Source organism: Marmota flaviventris, chromosome 1 (genome assembly GCF_047511675.1).
Source record: "Marmota flaviventris isolate mMarFla1 chromosome 1, mMarFla1.hap1, whole genome shotgun sequence".
NCBI classification, from domain to species: domain Eukaryota; kingdom Metazoa; phylum Chordata; class Mammalia; order Rodentia; family Sciuridae; genus Marmota; species Marmota flaviventris.
Genome location: NC_092498.1, coordinates 102568445 through 102587810, shown reverse-complemented (window position 1 = coordinate 102587810; position 19366 = coordinate 102568445). Strand labels below are relative to the sequence as shown.

The 19366-nt window shown below is 41.6% G+C and overlaps 1 protein-coding gene across 8 annotated transcripts in view; it reads right to left on the bottom strand.

Moving 5' to 3' along the window:
• The window catches only part of Ccm2 (CCM2 scaffold protein), a 60215-nt gene that overhangs the window by 19212 nt on the left and 21637 nt on the right, over positions 1-19366 (bottom strand). For 3 of the 8 annotated variants that reach the window (XM_027938375.2, XM_027938379.3, XM_027938374.2), the window contains exon 2: positions 14724-14897. The exons of 2 other annotated variants lie outside the window; for them this stretch is intronic. In XM_027938375.2, the coding sequence (XP_027794176.1) occupies positions 14724-14897 (174 nt within the window). Of the gene's footprint in view, positions 1-5466; positions 5562-14723; positions 14898-19366 lie in introns of those variants that run through there. 3 more of the 8 variants (XM_071614538.1, XM_071614522.1, XM_027938377.2) reach the window with 2 other exon arrangements.

Here is a 19366-nt window from a genome sequence, read left to right as displayed (position 1 = left end):
CTAATAAGCACATGAAAGGTCTTCAATATCACTAATTATTAGGGAAATGAAAATCAAAATTGCAATGAGATACTAACTCACAGCCACGAAGATGGCTATTATTAAAATATAAAAATTGGAGGGATAACACCTTTTAGTGAAATTATGGAGAAACTGGAACCTTTATACACTGCTGGTGGCAATGTAAAATGGAGCAGCTGCTGTAGAAAACAATATTGTGGTTCCGCAAGAAATTAAACCAAGAATTAGCATATGATCCAACAATTCCACTTCTGGATGAATATACATTTTTAAAAAAATCAAAGCAGAGACTTTAAACACATTGACATTTATAATCAACAAACGGTAGAAACAACCCAAATGTTCACTAATGAATAAAGTGTGATATATCCATACAGTGGAAGAATTTCCTCAAAGAGGAAGAAAATTCTGACACCTGCCATGATACTGATGAACCTTGAAGATGTTGTCCTAAGTGAAATTAAACAGTCATAGATGCACAAATACTGCATTATTCCACTTATACAAGGTGCCTAGAGTAGTCATATTCACAAAGAGAGAAGAATGGTGGTGGCCAGGGGCTGCAGAGAAAGGGAATGGGCAGTCATTGTTAATAACGATGATTTCGGTTTCGGGCTGGGGTTGTGGCTCAGTGGTAGAGCGCTTGCCTAGCATGTGTGAGGCACTGGGTTCGATCCCCAGTACCAAATTAAATAAATAAACAAACAAACAAACAAAATGAAGCTATTGTGTCCATCTAGAACTAATAACTAGCAATGATTTCAATATGGGCCGACGAAACATTCTGGACATGGATGGTGGTGATGGTTATACAACAGAGTACTTAACGCTACTGAACTGTATACTTGAAAATAGTTGAGAAGGCAACATGCAGGGTGTGAGCTGTATTATAGATTGAACCCAGGGCCTTGCACATGCTAGGCACGCCCTCTACCACTGAGCTACATCCCCAGCCACCCACCCTTTTTTCTTGAGACAGTGTTATGGTTTAGATATTCGGTGTCCCCCAAAAGCTCATGCATAAGACAATCCAAGAAAATTTAGAGGTGAGGACTGGGGTTGTGGCTCAGTGGTAGAGTGCTTGCCTAGCATGTATGAGGCACTGGGTTTGAGTCTCTGCACTGCATATAATAAATAGTCTATTGACAACTAAAAAAAAAGTAAGTTCAGAGGTGATGGGTTTTGAGAGTCTTAATCTAATCAGTGTGTTGATTCACACTGATTAACTGATGATTAACTGGGTAGTAACTATCGGCAGGTAGGGTATGGCTGGAGGAGGTAGGTCACTGAGGGTATGTCTTTGGGGCTTAAAATGTGTTCTTGTTGAGGAGAGCTCTCTCTCTCTCTCTGCTTCCTGGTGGCCATGTCCTGAGCTGCTTTTTTCCTTCATACCTTTACACCATGATGTTCTTGCCTTACCTCGGGCTCAAAGTACCCAAGTCAGTCATCTATGGACTGAGACCTCTGAAACCATGAGCCCTAAATAAACTTTTCCTCCTTTAAAATTGTTCCTGTTGGGTCTTTTGGTGACAGCAGTGAAAAGCCAACTAACACAGACAGGATCTGGCTAAGTTGCTTAGGCTGGCCTCAAACTGGTGATCCTCCTGCCTTAGTCTCTCAAGTTGCTGGGATTACATGCGTATACCACCATGCCCAACAAAGATGGCAAACTTTATAGTCTACTGACAACTAATATACGTTATGTATATTTTACAACAATAAAAACTTTATCTTATTAGTTTTATTCAAAAATTTATTTTGCAACCAGGCGTGGTAACACACACCTGTAATCCCAGAGGCTCGAGAGGCTGAGGCAGGAGGATTGCAAGTTCAAAGCCAGCCTCAGCAATTTAGTAAGGCCCAAAGCAACTTAGCAAGACCCTGTCCCAAACAAAACATAAAAAGGACTTGGAATGTGACACAATTGTAAAACAACCCTGGATCAATCCATGGTACAAAAAAATTTTTTTTAATTTTATTAAAAACTTTTTCAATGATCAATGCTACACTGTACATTAGATATCATTTCTAGCTTTGTATCATCCAAAAATATTATTTTGTGTTTTCACTCAAATGAGTAAAAAAATATTGATGACGGCACACACCCTTTTGGTGGAAGACAAGAGTTCCTCAAACCCCCTTGCTAGAAAACAATGCACAATCCTCCAATGAGCTTGTAACTGCCTCTCTTGGCTCCAGGACTTGCCTATCATGTGCTGGTAGGCACTGAAAAGCAGGCGATGCATGGTGCTAGGTCCTGGTAGTACAATATTAAGCTGGATAAGTTTGTCCCCACTAAGGCACACCACATGCCACAGCATTTAATAACCTGACAAGGTTCAGGGGTCATTTTAACTTACAGTTGTGGTTCTTAGGAGCTCAGTCCAAGTAAAAGCTGATACTGACCAAAGTAGAGATCACAGAGGTGCTATGGAAGACTATGGGTCTCAGTATTGGGGATCTCAGCATTTGAAGGCTCAGGGAAGGAGGTATGCTGGGATAGACCCATAAAATGACAGGAAATCCCACCAGAGCCCATCCACCATGGTACTACAAAGTAGGTGGAGAAGAAGCATGAGCTGGCCAGCTTTTGCAGACGCAGCTAATGGTGAGATATGCTCTCACAGAACTGGGATCCCCAGAAGCAAGAGGGCAACAGGGTCCTGGAACAGCAAAAGCCAGGTAGTAGCACTTAACCAACAGGGGAAGGGAGGCCTGAATTAATAACAGGGAGTAAAGTCAAAATGGTGATGGGGCACCTGTTGATATGGCTCATAGAACACAGCGTTCCTAGAGGCAAGACTGTTCAATATATACAAAGAAGGAGATCAAAACAATAGACAACAGCTGGGCATGGTGGCACACACCTGTAATCCCAGGGGCTCAGGAGGCTGAGGCACGAGGATCTTGAGTTCAAAGCCATCCTCAGCAACTGTGAAGCACTAAGCAACTCAGTGAGATCCTATCTCTAAATAAAATACAAAATAGGGCTGGGAATGTGGCTCAGTGATTGAGTACCCCTGTGTTAAAAAAGGGGGGGGGGCAGAAAGTTGAGGTAAGCTTCTGCAATAAAAGTATCTAACCCTGACTCAGTTTCCAGACCTGAAGCAGCTCTTAGACCCAAACACTGATGGAAGGAGAGGACACATCTGTGTGGGAAGGAACTTAACACCGAGGCAAGTATGCCCCATGGTGATTTTACTTTAGCATTAAATCTCCAAAGAGATTTAAATGGCCCAGGTACAAGGTTCCTGGGAACTGGAAATCTGTGAAAGTTTTTGGAGATTTAGAGGTGATGCCGCTACTTTGGAACCCACACTGCCAACAACCCTGTATGGGGTGGGGCTATAAGGTAATCAGTGGATTCCAGGTCTATATCTAAGTGTCCACTGGGTCAATACTCAGCTGGTAGTCACCTGCCATTTCCTGAATAACATATATAATATATAAAAGGAGAAGACACACTTAGTAGGGTGCAGAATCCTCATGATGACCCTTGGACCTATAGACAAAAGAGCTACTGAAACAGAAAAGACCATCTCAAACTGATTCCAGCCCCCTACTCTGAGCCAAAGTGGTAAGTCAAAAACAGGCTCAGACCTGTGGACCTGATGATGTGTCATCCCTCCAGGAGACCAACTAATCAGTAGGTACATCGGGACTCCTTCAACCCTACAATAGGAATCCTTTCCTAGTAAGAATGAGCGCCTCTCCTGCCTGTGGCATCAGTCAGCTCCATTCTCCCGGGGCTCATAGAATACCTGATTTCTGATGTGGGACAGCATGTGACATTACCTTGGACTAGGGGATTCACTTTGTACTAAAGAGATATAAAAGTAGGCACAAGATTGTAGGAATCAATGGTCCTATATAATGCCTGATTGTCCAGAATTGTCAAAACTGTCCAACGGAGTTGTGGAATGGTCTCTTGAGGGTATAGCTGAAGGGCTACCTGTATGACATCCCAAAAGAATGCTTTCTCTCCTTTCAGAGGCATTATGCATCTAAACCATAGTCACTACATGGTACTAGGTCTCCACTGGGAAAAATGCAGGGGTCTAGGATCCAAGGTATGGAAGCAGGAGTGGCTCTAACCACCATCAACTCAAGTGACTGCTTGGGGAAACTGGTACTTGCTGACCTCTTCACTTTAGGCTCTGCAGGTTTTGAGGGTCTAGATCCCAGGGACAAAATACTTCTATCAGGCGACACAGGGGCTGGGATTGTGGCTCAGCGGTAGAGCGCTCGCCTAGCTCGGGTGGGACCAGGTTCGATCCTCAGCACCACATAAAAATAAAGGCATTGTGTTGTGTCCATCTTCACCTTAAAAATAAATATTAAAAAAAAAAAGAGGAGACACAGCAAGAAATAGTGGCTAGCTGGTCACTTTGGGTTCCTCATGTTCATGCATATGCAAGCAAAGAAAATAACAACTGTTCTACAGGGGAGTTGACCCAGATCACCATGAGGAGGTGGGGACATAAGGAAGTAGGGACAGTCCAGAGTACGCCTTAAATATCTCTGGATATTCCCCCACCCATCAGCAGGCAAATTGGCAACCATGACCTATAGAATAGAAGCTACTGAAGTAGAAAACACTATTTGGAAAAGGCCACCTGGTAAGGATAGGATGATTAGTTATAGTTCATAGGTATTGAAATTTATCCAATATGTATCTAGACCCTGGCGCAAACAACTGAGACTAGCAGATTCACCAGGCAGGCAAGGAAACTCTTATTGCACAGGCAGTGGAGGAGGATAACAAGGTGTGCTCAGAGTCATTGATGCAGTGGGGACTGCACTTCATTGGGGAAAGGTTTCCAGCAAATAAGACCAATTGATGCTGGAGAAGCAGGGTCTGGATGGAGTGAACTTAGTGAGAAACACAATATCAACAAGCAGAAGGCAGAAAGCAGCACATGTGGTAGACATCCCACCCAGGGTCCCCACCATTCTGAGTGTTGATAAAACTCCCTGATTCCATCCCCTGCATCCCTCCCATCAATAAAGGTGGCAGAACTGGGATCGAACAGACAATTTTCACATACTTTTTCCTCCACCCTCCCCAGCCTCCCCTCCTCCCCTCCTCCCCAACAGGCCCCTAACAGTTCAACTGAACATAATCTCATTTCAGATTCTGCTGCTGGAGAATCATTGGAAACAAATACAAAGATGAATGATAAACCAGCAAGAGACATTTGCCATTAATTTTACAGCAAAGGGCTAAGTTACCTGACATACTGACAGCTACTGAAAATACAAAGAAAATAGGCACAAATAACCAAAGGAAAAAAGGGGCAGTGGATCTAGAAAGACAGTATGAAAGAAATTTGACTCTTGACTATTTGGAAAGACTCTCAACCTCACTTGTAAGTAAAACTATAATGAGGAAACATTATAGTTACTTCTATTGATTAGCAAATATCAAAAAGGTTGCATACACACTGTGTTGTTCCTCAGAGGGTGGAGACAGGCACTCTCAAAGACTGCTGAAGGCATGCACAGGCTTAACTTCTCTATGAAGAGCAATCTGGAATTCTCTGTCAAATTAAAAAGTAACCTAGACTTACAGATCCAGAAATTCCATTTCTGAAATTTATCCAATATGTATCTAGAGTAAAATGTGTGTAATTGTAGATAACAAATTAAATATGCATTAATAGGTCACTGGTTAAATAAAATATGGTACAGCAATATAAAGGAACACTATGCAGTCATTAAAACAAGTGAAGCAGCTTTACATGTCAGTGTGACATTCTGATATATAAAGAAATATATAGTGGAGTACAAAAAACAAGGTACAGGCAACGATTTTTTAAATAAACCCCCACAGCAGAGGTAACAAAAGCAAAAATTGACAAATGGGATTATATCAAACTAAAAAGTTTCTGTACAGCAAAAGAAATAACCAAGAGAATAAAGAGATAATCTGCAGAATAGTAGGAAATATTTGCAAATTCTATCCACTAAGGGGTTAATATCCAGAATATCTGAGGAACTAAAAAAAAATTCAATAGAAAAAAAAAAAGGCCTGTTAACAAATGGACAAATGATCTCAAACAACATTTCTCAAAAGAAGATATACAAATGGTCAACAAGTCTATGAAAAAAAAGGTTCAACATTGCTAATCATTAGGGAAATGCAAACTGAAGTCAAATCCACAATCAGAGATCATCTTACCCCAGTTAGAATGGCTAATTATCAGACAGTTAAAAGATAACAAATGCTGCTGGCAAGGATATGGAGAAAAAGGAACACTTATACACGCCTGGGAGGAATATAATTTAGCACAGTACTTTTCCACAGTTATGGAAAGCAGTATGGAGGTTCCTTGAGAAACTAAAAGTAGAACTACCTTATGATTCAGCGATCCCATTATTAAGTATATATATCTAAAGAAAATGACATTAGTATGTTAAAGAGATGCCTGCACTATTATGCTTACTGCAGCACTACTCACAATAGCCAAGATATCAACCTAAGTAGCCATCAATGGATAATTGCATAAAGAAGATGTGACCCAAGAGTGATGGCACACGCCTGTAATCCCAGAGACTCAGGAAACTAAGCCAGGAGGCTTCCAAGTTCAAGGTTGGCCTTGGCAATTTAGAGGGACTTGCTCAAAATAAAAAATAAAAAGGCTAGAGCCAGGTAGAGTGGAAAACAACTGTAATCTCTGTAACTTGGGAGGCTGAGCAGGAGGCTCAATTGCAAGACAGAGACCAGTCTTGACAACTTAGTGAGACCATGTCTCAAAATAAAATAAAAAAGGGCCAGGGATATAGCTCAGTGGTAGGGTACCTCTAGGTTCATTCCCCAGTATGGCAAAAGGAAAAAGAAAATGTGATGTGTATACACAATAAAATATTTTTCTATAAAAAAAGAACGATATCTTGCCATTTGCTCACAGAAAGACACCATAAATCTCACTAATATGTGGAAGTAAGTCAGAAGTACAGAATAGAACAGGGGTTATCAGAGGATAGAAAGGAAAGAGAGAATAGGGAAGACAGAAGATGGTTATTGGGTACAAAAATACAGTTAGATGGTTACAAATAGTTAATAATTTATTGTATATTGCAAAGCAGCTGTAAGAAACGATTTTTGAATGTTTCCAACACAAAGAAATGATAAATGTTCAAGATGACAGATTTTAACTGCCCTGACTTAATCATTATACACTGCAAACATGTACTGAAATATCACATTAGACCCATAAGTATATACAATTATTACATCAAGTAAAATAATTTTAAAACTTTTTTGGGGGGGCACCAGAGATCGAACCTAGGAGTGTTTAACCACTGAGCCACTTACCTAGCACCTCCCCCCCACTTTCAATTATGGTGCTGGGGATTGAACCCAGGGCCTTGTGTATGCAAGGCAAGCACTCTATCAACTGAGCTATATCCCCAGCACCTCCAGCCCCTTTTTTATATTTTGAGACAGGGTCTCACTAAGCTGCTGAGAGCTTCACTAAATTGCTTAGGACCTCACTTAATTGCTGCATCTGGCTTTCATCTTGCCATCCTCCTGCCTCAGCCTCCTAAACCACTGGGATTATAGGCATGTGCACCCAGCTTTACACATTTTTAAGCTGAGTGTGGTGGAACACACCTATAATCCCAGCTACTCTGGAGGCTAACACAGGAGAATTACAAGTTCAGGTCAGTCCAGGCAATTTAGTGAGACCCTGCCTCAAAAATAAAAAACAAGAGCCATATGCTTGCCTGTAATCGTAGCTCAAGAGGCTGAGATAGGAGGATCTTGAGTTCAAAGCTAGCCTTAGCAATTTAGCAAGGTCCTAAAGCAACTCAGTGAGACCCTGTCTCTAAATAAAATACAAAAAAGGGCTGTGGATGTGACTCAGTGGTTAAGCACCTCTGAGTTCAACCTCTAGTACCAAAAAAAATAAAATAAATAAAAAAATAAAGAGCTAAGGATAAAATTCAATGGTAAGTGTCCCTGGATTCAATCTCCAGCACCACACACACAACACACATAAAACCCAAAACAACCTTTTTTTTTTTTTTTTTTTTTAAATAAAGTTTAGGGGTGTGCATGTAGCTCAGTGGTAGAGTGCTTGCCAGCATGCACAAGGCCCTGGGTCCAATCCCCAGCACCACAAAATGAATGCGCAGCTGGCTGACTGACCAAATGAATGAATGAAAAGTTGGGAGCTAGGGATGTAGCTCAGTGGTGGAGAACTTGCATAGCATGAGAAAGACGCTGGGTTCAATCCCCAGTACCACACACACATAGAAAAATGTTTTTTTTAATTGAAATTTTAAAACAGAAGATGCAGTATACACCATGTAATCATTTCAGAAACAAATGCATACATGTTTATATATAGATATCTAAATTATATGTGTAAGAATTCAAGAAAATGGAGTCAGGGTTCCTTCCAAAGGTTACATATTCAATAAATAATTTTTTTAATTAAAAAAATAAATCTAACCAAGAAGTTTCTTGGGTTTGATATCACAGAAGTAATTACCTACTGTCTCTCCCAGAATGAAGACACAGTAGGCCTGGTGTGTGTTACCTCACTCAGTCACCAGGCTTCAAGCTAACATAGCATTGAGCATACTGGGGCAAATGCCAGCATGTGATGAAAAATAAGGAGAATGTTTCAACTTTTCGAAGGTTTTGTGAGGATTAATGAATGCAAAAAGTTAAACAGTATTGCTGCACACAGTAAGCATTCCAAAAATAGGAACCATTATCAAGTTTCTGTCAACTTTATTTTTAATGCTCATTCTAAACACAAAATACTTTCCATAAAGAACCACATTGGAATATGTGGGAATAAATGTTTCCTTGCCACTTGAAGATTCTGTTATCACTATTTTTATTTTATCAAAGTAATAAAGTATATGTTTTAAAAAGTCAGATACTCCAAAGAAACATATAATAAAAAATGAAAATCTCTGGTCCCAACCAGGAAAATCCTATAAATTACTTTCAAGAGATAGCCGTGCTAGGATCTGTTTCTTCAGGCATCTAGGGTCATTTTTCTAAATGATGGGTTTATATTGCAATTGTTTGGTTTCTTGTTTTAAGACATTATATCTCAACTTCCAATTAAATCACTATTCCCCCAGGCTGGAGCTATGGCTCAGCGGTAGCGCACTTGCCTGGCATGTGTGAGGCACTGGGTTCGATTCTCAGCACCACATATAAAGAAATAAATAAAGGTCTAACAACTTAAAAAAAAAAAAAAAAAAAAAAAAAAAATATATATATATATATATATATATATATATATATATATATATATATATAAATCACTACTCCCACTTACCCTTTCTTTTTTCTTAGAATATGATTTTTTACTTAATCATTAACTTACTGCTTATATCACTTTGTCACATATATTCCACCTCACTTCTATGCAAAGTCATAAAACTACAATCTTTGAGTTTGCTGGAGGAGGTTCAGGTTGGAGGGGTGTTCCCCAGGCTGATCTTGAACTCCTAGGCTCAAGAGATCCTCCTACCTCAGCCTCCTGAGCAGCTCCAACTACAGGAACATGCCACTGCACCTGGCTATGCACAATCTTTTATCTCTTAATAATTAAAAGTTTAAGATAATTTTAAGTTTACATAGTACTGCAAGAAATAATAGAGGGAGGTCTATTGTGCCTTTTCATCCATTCATCCTGGTGGTGACTTCTTACAGAAGTACACCAAAAAAAGTACATAAGAAACAGACAATGACATTAAAGATTCAAAACACCCATCACCTTAAGGTCCCCTCCTGTTACCTTTTCTTGGGGGTTACTAGGGATTGAAACCAGGGCACTTTACCACTAGGCTAAGTCTCAGCCCTTTTTATTTTGAGAAAGGATTTCACTAAGTTGCTGAGGGTCTTGCTAAATTGCTGAGGCGGGTTCTGAACTTGCAATCCTCCTACCTCACTCAGCCTCACTAGTTGCTGAAATTACAGGGGTACACTCCTGACACCAGTCTTTTTTTTTTTTTTTTGAGACAAGGTCTCACTAAAATTGCTAAGGTGGCTTCAAACTTGTGATCCTCCTGACTCAGCCTCCTGAGTCTCTGGGATTATGGATGTATGCCACCATGCCCAGTTCCCTCCTACTACCTTTTGATAGGCTTAACTATTTCCCCCATCTGTACCACAGCAAATCCTACTGTGTTCTCCATATCAGTAACTGCATTGTTTTAAGAATGTTATATAAAGGGAATCATTTGTGGGATGGCTTGTTCCACTTAGCAGTAACTTTGACAATCCACCCAGGTTATTATATGTATTAGCAGTTCATCCCTTTTTAGTGCTGAGAAGTCTTGCATGGTATGAAGAAACCTCAACTTGTTTTACCATTTACCTACCAAAGGACACTCGGGTTGTTTCCAGTTTAGGGCTATTATAAATAAAACTGCTTTGAATATGCATACACAGGTTTTCATGTGAACACAAATTTTCACTTCCCTAGAATAAAGTGCCTAGGAGCACAATTGCAAGATCATATAGTAGTTGCATGGTGAGTTTTTAAGAAACTATCAAACCGTTCTCCAGAGCAGCAGCACCATTTTACATTCTACCAGCAGTGTGCAAAGACCCAGCTCCTTGCATGCTCACCAGCACTGGATGTTGCCACTATTTCTTTACTTTAGGTATTCTGTTAGGTATATAGTGATAACTATTGTGGTTTTAATTTGCCTTTCCCTGATGGCTAGTGGTGTTGAGCATCTTCTCATGTATTTATATTGTCACCTATATATCCCCTTTAGTGAAATGTCTCGTCTCTTGCCCAAATTCTACTTGTATTGTTTGCTTTTTCTCCTGTTGAGAGTTTTGAGAGTTCTTTATATTTTCTAGATACTAACCCTCCATCACATATGTGGTTTGCAAATACTTCCTCTCCATCTGCAGAGTGTCTTTTCTTTCTTTCTTTCTTTTTAATACTTTATTAATTTATTTTATGTAGTGCTAAGGATCAAACCCAGGGCTTTGCACATGCTAGGCAAGCGCTCAACCGCTGAGCCACAACCCCAGTCCTGTATTGTGTCTTTTCATCCTCTTTTGCAGAGAAAAATTTTTATACTTTGGTGAAGTCTAGCTTATCAGTTTTTCCTTTTATTGATTATGTTTTTGGTGTCACATCTAAGACCTCTTTGCCTAGCCCTACATCATGAAGACTTTCTGAGATTTTTCCCGGAAGTTTTACATTTAAGCCCATGATCTATTTTGAATTAATTTTTGTATTAAGTGAAGTTTAGGATGAGATTCACTATTAGCCTATGGCATCCAATTTTCTATCCAATTTGCTGAACAGGTTCTGCACCTCTGACAACAATCAGCATGTAGGTCTGCTCCTAGGTTCACAATTTTATAGCAATCTGATACTTTTTGAGATCTAATTCTCCTTATTTCATATTTCCACATTTGTTTTAGCTAATTCTACTTCTTTTTCCTTCCCATATAGATCAGAATATCTTATTTGTATCTACAAAAAATATCTTGCTGGGATTTTGACAAAAATTGTATAATTCACTTCTAATAGTTATAAAGTTGTTTGAATTACCTACTTCAGGGCTCAGTATATAGTTCAGTTGCAGAGCACTTTTCTAGTGTGTGTGAGGCCCTAAGTCTGATTCCCAGTACCACAAAAAGAAAAAAATAATATTGATTACATATTGGGTACCCTGTGGTAGTTTGATTTTCAAAGCATTGGTCCATTTATATGAATTTGGGGAGAACTGACATGTTAACATACCAGTCTACAAACATGTCTCTTCATTTAGGCCTCTGATTTATTTCAAATTTCTCCACTAAATTTAGTGCTTCTCTGATCTTTTTAGTTTTTAGCATACAAATGCTATACATGTTTTGTAAGATTTATACTTAAGTGTTTCATTATTTTAAGCAGTTGTAAATGATTCTGTATTTTTAGTTTGGTGTCTATACATTCATTGCTCACATACATAATCTTGTTTTCTTGAGTTTTTATCAAGAATGGGTGTTGGATTTTGTCAATTTCTGCACTGACCGATAAGATGAATTACATTTTCAAATACAAAGCCAATCTTGCAACCTTCGAATAAACCCCACTTGATTATGGTATATAATTTTTTTTTACATATGCTGAATTCAATTAGTTAATATTCTGCTTAGAAGTTTTGTGGCTATATATCTTTTGTTCTGTTTTTGTCCGATTTTGGTATCAGACAATACTACCCTCCCAGAATGAGTGAGAAAGTGTCCCTCCCCTTCCATTTCTCTAGAAGAGACTGTAGAACTGGTGTTAATTCTTCAAATGGTTGGTAGAAATCTCCAGTGAAACCATCAGAGACTGAAGACTTCTTTTATAAAAAAAAAAAAAAAAGTTGGAAAATTAGATATTGAATTTCTTTAATAATTACAAAACATTTCCAATTATTTATTTCAGAGGATGTGCAGTAGTTTGCACATTTCAAGGAATTGGTCTGTCCCGTCTTTTGATCTACTGTTTCTGCAGTAGAGTTGCTTGTTGTATTCTTTCCTTATCCTTTTGATTCTGCAGGGTCTCTGGGCCCTTGAAGAATGCTGGGCCACTTTCTCCTGGTCCTCATGTTTCTGACGAGTAATCTGCTGTTTTAACTGCTCTCTAAGTTTGTCTTTTGCCAATTGGAGCTGCTTTAGCCATTATATCTGTTATGGTTTGGATGTAAGGTATCCCCTGAGAAAGTCCAGTGTCAATGCAAAAATCGTCAGAGGTAGAGTTATTGGATTGAGAGCTGTAATCTAACCAGTCCATCCTGGTGTGAATGACTTGATGGTAACTGTGAGCAGGTAGAATACGGCTGGAGGAGATAGATCACTAGGAACATATCCTGAAAGGGTGCATCTTCTCTGTGTCCACGTCCTTGCTTCCTGACCTTGCTGTGAGCTGAGCAATGTTCCTCTGCTGGGCCCTTCCGCTATGATGTGCTGCCTTACCTTGGGTCCTAAGCAATGAGGTTAGTCATCTATAGACTAAGACCTCTGAAACCATGAGCCCCAAATAAACTTTCCCTCCTCTAAATTATTCTTGTCTGGTATTTTGGTCACAATGATGCAAAAGCTGTCTAAAACATTATCTTTGAAAAGTTCTTCATCCCTGCCCTTTATCCTCTCTCCAGAATTCCAGTGACACATCTCTTAGAAATCTGCTCTGGTCCCCAGAGGAGGAGGAAATAACACCTTTCTATCATTAGGCAGAGTGGAATGTCACATTCTCTGCCTGGCCTCCCTGGGTGGGGGGAGATGCTCTTCTTAGAGCTGGGCCTGGTGGCAGTTCTGGCTTCCCATGTGGCCCTCAATGATACTTCCCTGGCTGGGGGAGTGACTGCCTCCCACATGATTTCCACTGACACCCAGCACCATTCAAGGTTCTTTAAGAAGTTGTTACTGCTCAGCAGAGATAAAGTTCCCTGTTCCCTGCTTGGCCAGCTCTGGGGGACAAGGTGGCCCCTACTTGGCCTTTGCTGGTGGAATAGAGGTTAGGGACACAGTTGTTTCTATCACGTTTGGCTGGAGCTGAGCAGTACTTCTCTGAATATGCTGCCTTGTGAGGCTGCCCTTTTCCTGGTCCTCTGGCAGAGGGGAGCAGATTCTACCCTTGCTGGTGTTTCAGGTTGCCAGCTTCTTAACACTCATGGTCAGTATGGGGCTGCTCAGCTTCCCCATTTAGCTTCTTTCCATGAATCCTCTAATGGAAAAGATCTGGTTACAGGCATTCTAGATGCTTGATAGAGAAAGGGGCTGGGAATTCTCACCATCCATAGCAGGCTTTGACCTGGGTCTCTCCCACCCTCCATTGTGCCAGATATCTGCAGGTCCAAAGTCCCATCTCCCAGTGGGGAAGGGAGAAGCTAATCCCCTGGCTGGGCCAGGTGAAGGCAGGAATCCCTCTCACAGGCATCCAGACAGGCCCCTTCTAAGCACCTGGATTCTTTCTTCTGTGGGTGCTCAGGTCCAGCAGCATAACTTCTGACCCCAAAATCTCACCTCATTAGCTTCCTTCTCCTATTTATGGGCCCCCTCAACCTGTTGTCTCCTTCTCTTTCTCTCCGACCTTGTGGCTTAATACCTTTTTATTCATTTACTTTCATGTTAGGGGACATCACATGGCTTAGAAACAGTCTGTTGAGCACAGGCCTTTGAGACACAGTGATGGGCTCAAGCACATGATTAGAGTGCCTTCCCCACCCACCTTTTTTTGCAGTAATGGGGATTAACCCCCGGGCCTCCAGCATGCTAGACTATCCCTAGCCCCTTCCCCTCTTTTTAAATTTTGAGGCAGGATCTCACTAAATTGCCCATTTGGGCCTCAAACTTGCAATCCTCCTGCCTCAGCCTCATGAGTAGCTGGGATTACAGGTATATGCCATCATGTCCAGCACTCAATCAAATAACTCTTGTCATCTGCAAACTAGAGGAGATGTGGAATTTCTCCCAGCTCTTCAACCCTCTTCTGGTGGAGCAGGTCAAGCTGCCCATATGGCTGGGCCTTCAAGAGAGAGGACATATCATACTACTGCATAAAAAAACAAACTTTGGTCAGGGACAAGAATTTGGGTTTTGGGTTTTCTTATTAGACACATCAGCACAGGAAGGGCAGTGAGTGGGGTGTGGGCTAAGGCACTATGTAGAGGTAGACGCCTCATCATCTCAGTGTTTGGCACCGTGCGCCCTGTGGCCCATGGCGACTTACCTTTACCTCCTTCTCAATATAGTCGCTCAGCAGTCTGTCTGGCTCGACGCGCTCGGGTAATGACAGCACCACAGTGTGCAGAGGGCGCCTCTCTGTCACCTTCTCATGGGCTTTCTTATCTCTACTCTTTTCACCTTTTAGGAATACTCGTTTAAATGGCGACACAATTCCAGGCTGCAGGCAGAAATGGCAATGATTGGAGTTCATTATTCACAAATGCTTTGTGTTGTACCTGTGGCTAACAAACAGAAGTAGCCAAAACCATTACCACTATCCCCATGCAAACAGGGGTTGATGATGGCCAGGCTAGTGAGAAAGGACAAAGAATACACAGCCTGAGGGATTGGGCTCCGTGGCCAGCTCACAGGCCCAGGTGGGCCAAGAAGCCACATGGGCTGCGTGGAGGGCTCTGTTCACTACAATACACAGAAGGCGAGTAACCTTGGCTGTTGAGAAGAAGAGACAGAGGGAAGAATTTCCCCAGAAGACAAAACATACATGGCTCCAACTCCTCCAAACTCTGCTGAGCAACTTCATGTCAGAGAACTCTGTGTAGGCAAGTAGGAAGGATGGCCAGGTGTGAGCAACAAGGAATCATCTCAGCAGCCAAGGTGGAGCAGTCTACAGAAGTTCATTTCTTTCATGGTGCTGGGACTGAACCCAGGAGCATTCTACCACGAATTACATGTCCAGCCCTTTTTTTTTTCCCAGATAGGATCTCAGTAAGTTGCTAAGGGTCTCACTAAATTGCTGAGACTGGCCTTGAACTTGTGATCCTCCTATCTCAGTTTCCCAAATTGCCGGGATTATAAGCATGCACAACCACACCCAGCTGAAGCTCATTTTTTAATGGAGCATGTGCTGCTTCTGCAATCCCTTCCCTCTGGCAGGGCCTCCAGGCTTCAGGTGCAGACAACTAGACACCTGATCATGCTGGTTGGTCCCTCACTAAGCAACCTCACACACCCTGTTAGGCACCTCATGAAAGTTCTGAAAAATAATCCTATAATCAAAGTGAATTCAGAGAGAGAGAGTGAAAGAGGATGAAAGCAAACCTAGCCTAAGAAACGCCAGGATAGGGCCTGGCACCTCCTGATCATTGACACCATGAGGAAGCAATCCCAAGTTCTGTTAAGAGATGGCGCTGCAGTCCCTGAACATAAACCCAGAGAAAATAAGACACTGAGTGCTACCTCAGCAGCAAAATGTCACAAATGCAGGCAAGACACCAAGTGACCTTTGCAAGAGACAATGACATCACTGCCTTTTTCTCAGTGTTCTGACAGACATCTTAGTGAGGAGATTCAGCTGGTTCTACGGCTCGCCTACCCAGACGGGGTGACAGTGCTCAGACAGCAGCTGGGTCCACACAGCAGGCCCAGCTTAGACCTTCTCTTATTCCCAAATACAGTAACAAACAAAATATATGAGTTATCAGATACTTTAAAAGCTTTCACTTCTCTCCCCTGCAATATGGGAAATCCAGCCACACACAAAATCCAACACAGAGTGGTGTCACAGAACCTGTGGTCCCAGAGAACACCTTGTCAACTACCAATTTCATAGACAATCACAGCTGAGGGTAGAACTCTGTGATCACTTCCAACAAAGGCAAAATTTTATGGTCCAGCAGCTTCCCACAGTTACCCCCATAGTCAGGCTGGGGTCAGACCCTACCTGGCATGGACCCTCCCACCTCCTGCCAGCACACTCTGCTCTCTAGCATTAGAAGAAAAAAAAAAATCAATAAACAAGCAAAGTCCACCCATCCTCACATAATAGGCCCAAAAATCTTCCCTGACTCTGCTACCTTCTGACAGTGGAGACAGCTTTTCCTGTCCCTCACCTTTACTACTGACCCTTCAAATCCATGGCCTTTTGATGTTGGGTTTTATTACATTCATTGAAACAGAAATCAGAAATCCTGTTCAACAAAAATAAAACAATGGGGGCTGGGGTTGTGGCTCAGTGGTAGAGTGCTTGCCTGGCATGCTTGAGGCACTGAGTTCTATCCTTAGCACCACATAAAAATAAAGGTACTGTGTCCACCTACAACTAAAAAATAATAATTAAGAAAATAAAGATATTGTGTCCACTTAAGACTAAAAAATAAATATTTAAAAATAAATAAATAAATAAAATGATGGGAGAAGAGTTGGCGCTGGAGCTGTCCACTCACTCTGCTATCATGCCTATCCTCACCCCCACCCCAAGGTTTCCTACATCTCAAGGACCCTTTCCTACCAGTAGATAGACAAGTTCCTCAGGCTGGAGGCTTGACCTCCACTCTGGCATGATGGTCTTGGCTGCATAGTTTCCTAAGCAAACTGATTATCTGAACTTTCACCATCTCTAAAATGAGTTTATGATCCTCAGTCTGTGAGCAGACTATGAAATAATTTACAAAATCCACTGAGCACACATCTGATACACTGTGAACAAGCAAAATATATGTCAAGTTATTTTATGACTGTTTTTACTCTTGACAATATATTATAAATTCATCTCACCGGTACAGTGGTACACACCTATCCCAGGGATTTGGGAGGCTAAGGCAGAAGGATCACAAGTTTGAGGCCAGCCTAAGCAACTCAGTGAAGCCCTATCTCAAAATTAAAAAATTAAAAGGGCTGGTATGTAGCTTGGTGAAAAAGCATCGCTGTATTCAATGCCCAGTACCATTCAAATATATACCTTCATGCATACATAAATTCATCTCTTCTTCAACATCTATCATTATAAAAATAGTGCCAAAGCCTCAGACTGTCTTCTACACCTCATGACCAGACTAGAAAATAAAACTGGGCCTGGCACCCACCTGAGTGCTTTATCCACTCTCCCCATGGGACAAGACTCTGATGCAGGTTCAGAGCCCTCTGATCCACTAAAATACTTCCTCTCGTGTGAGCTATTTTGACCCACTCAGCATCTGCCTCCTTGACCTGGAATAGTCAATTGTTGACCTTGACACCCTTTCTTGACCAGTAGCTTCCCCAGAGGTAGCCCCTTAAAATTTCTTGCTGGCATTGGGGAGAAGGTAGAGTAAGATAACTGAAGGTTCCCAGCGCCGAGACCAGTGGCACATGCCTGTAATCCCAGAGACTTACTGAGGCAGGAGGATTGCAACTTTGAAACCAGCCCTAGCAACTCAGGGAGGCCCTAAGCAACTTAGTGAGACCCTGTCTCAAAATTTATTTATTTATTTTTTAATTAAAAGGGTTCAGAATATAGCTCAGTGGTAAAGCACCCCTGGATTCAATTCCTAGTACCAGAAAAAGAAAGAAGGTCCCCACAGCAGGTAACAGCTGGGGCTGGATGATGTGTGTACAGAGCTCCATTTTCTTTGCTCTGTACTGTTTTCACCTTTGAAATATTTATATTTGAAAAGGATGAATATGATTGCTGCCTCTCACTGTTTATACGTAAACTGGAACAAGATATAAAAGCATATAAAGTTAAAAGAACCAATATCCTTAGAAGACAACCCTCTCTAAGACAAATAACAGAACAGATGGAATAGGGTTCTGGAAAAGTTGGCAGGATGCTAGTTCTGAGCTGCCATATTCACACTCTACAACAGCTGCCCCTGGGGTACCTTTCAGGCTTTTTCTCTTCAGACCCTTCACAAGCTTGTACTTTGAGCCTCAGGAGGAGTTTTGATAAGTGGTGAGTGGGAGCAGGTGGCATTTGGACCAGGCAGTCTCAATGTGGGGTTCTCAAGGGAGAAGGGTGAGAAACAGTCACCTGTGATTTATCAAATCAGATTTTTACTGAGGGTAAACTGTAAGCTGGATATGACCCCCCACATTTGGTGATGTAATTTTAGCAATGCAAAAATCATGTTTCATCAGCCCCACCAAAAACAACTGTGATTTCCTCACTACTGACACCATCCTCGGTGACCAGATGGCACATGAATTACTCTTCACATGTGTTACACTTAATCACTAGTTTCTCCTTCTAGTTCTTATGATGTACATAGCCTAGCCCTGAGGTTTACAGATATACAAAGGCTTGTGGCCCATAAACCTGTGTCTCTATATAGAGTTCATGGTCTCACACTGGCCAGTGGAAAATAGGTATCCCTAAAACATTTCCTCCTGTGACCCCACAGAATTCCCTCCTCTCAGTAGCTTACCACGGCTGAGCACTGGCTCCAGCAGGCAAGCAGTTCAGCTTGGTGGGCCTGTCCTCCAGAAGCTGCCTGCTATCAAACTCACTACTAATCCACACATGGGAACAAGAGGAACCCATTCTAAGATCAAGACTTGCTAAGATAGCCCTCTAACCAAGAAGCCCTCACCACACCTTACAGGTTCTCAAACCACGGGCAACTTATACTGTTATCATAAAAGTAATATACAGTTCATAAAATTAGAATCTACATAAAGAATTAATCTACACTAGGAAGGACCCCAGGGCCCTGTCCTGCAGTCCCAACACTAAAGAAAGACCCTCTGCAATTAGGCAGTGATACAACCATTGGGAGCATCTTTCAGAACCCCTGCAGGACAAGAAAACCATGTACAACCCCTGTAGATACCCTCTATGGATGCCCCCATGAATGACTTACTGCCCAGGGGTCTGTTCTTCCCTAGTTGAGCCCAGCTCTGTCACCACTGCCCCTGGCACTTTCATCTCTG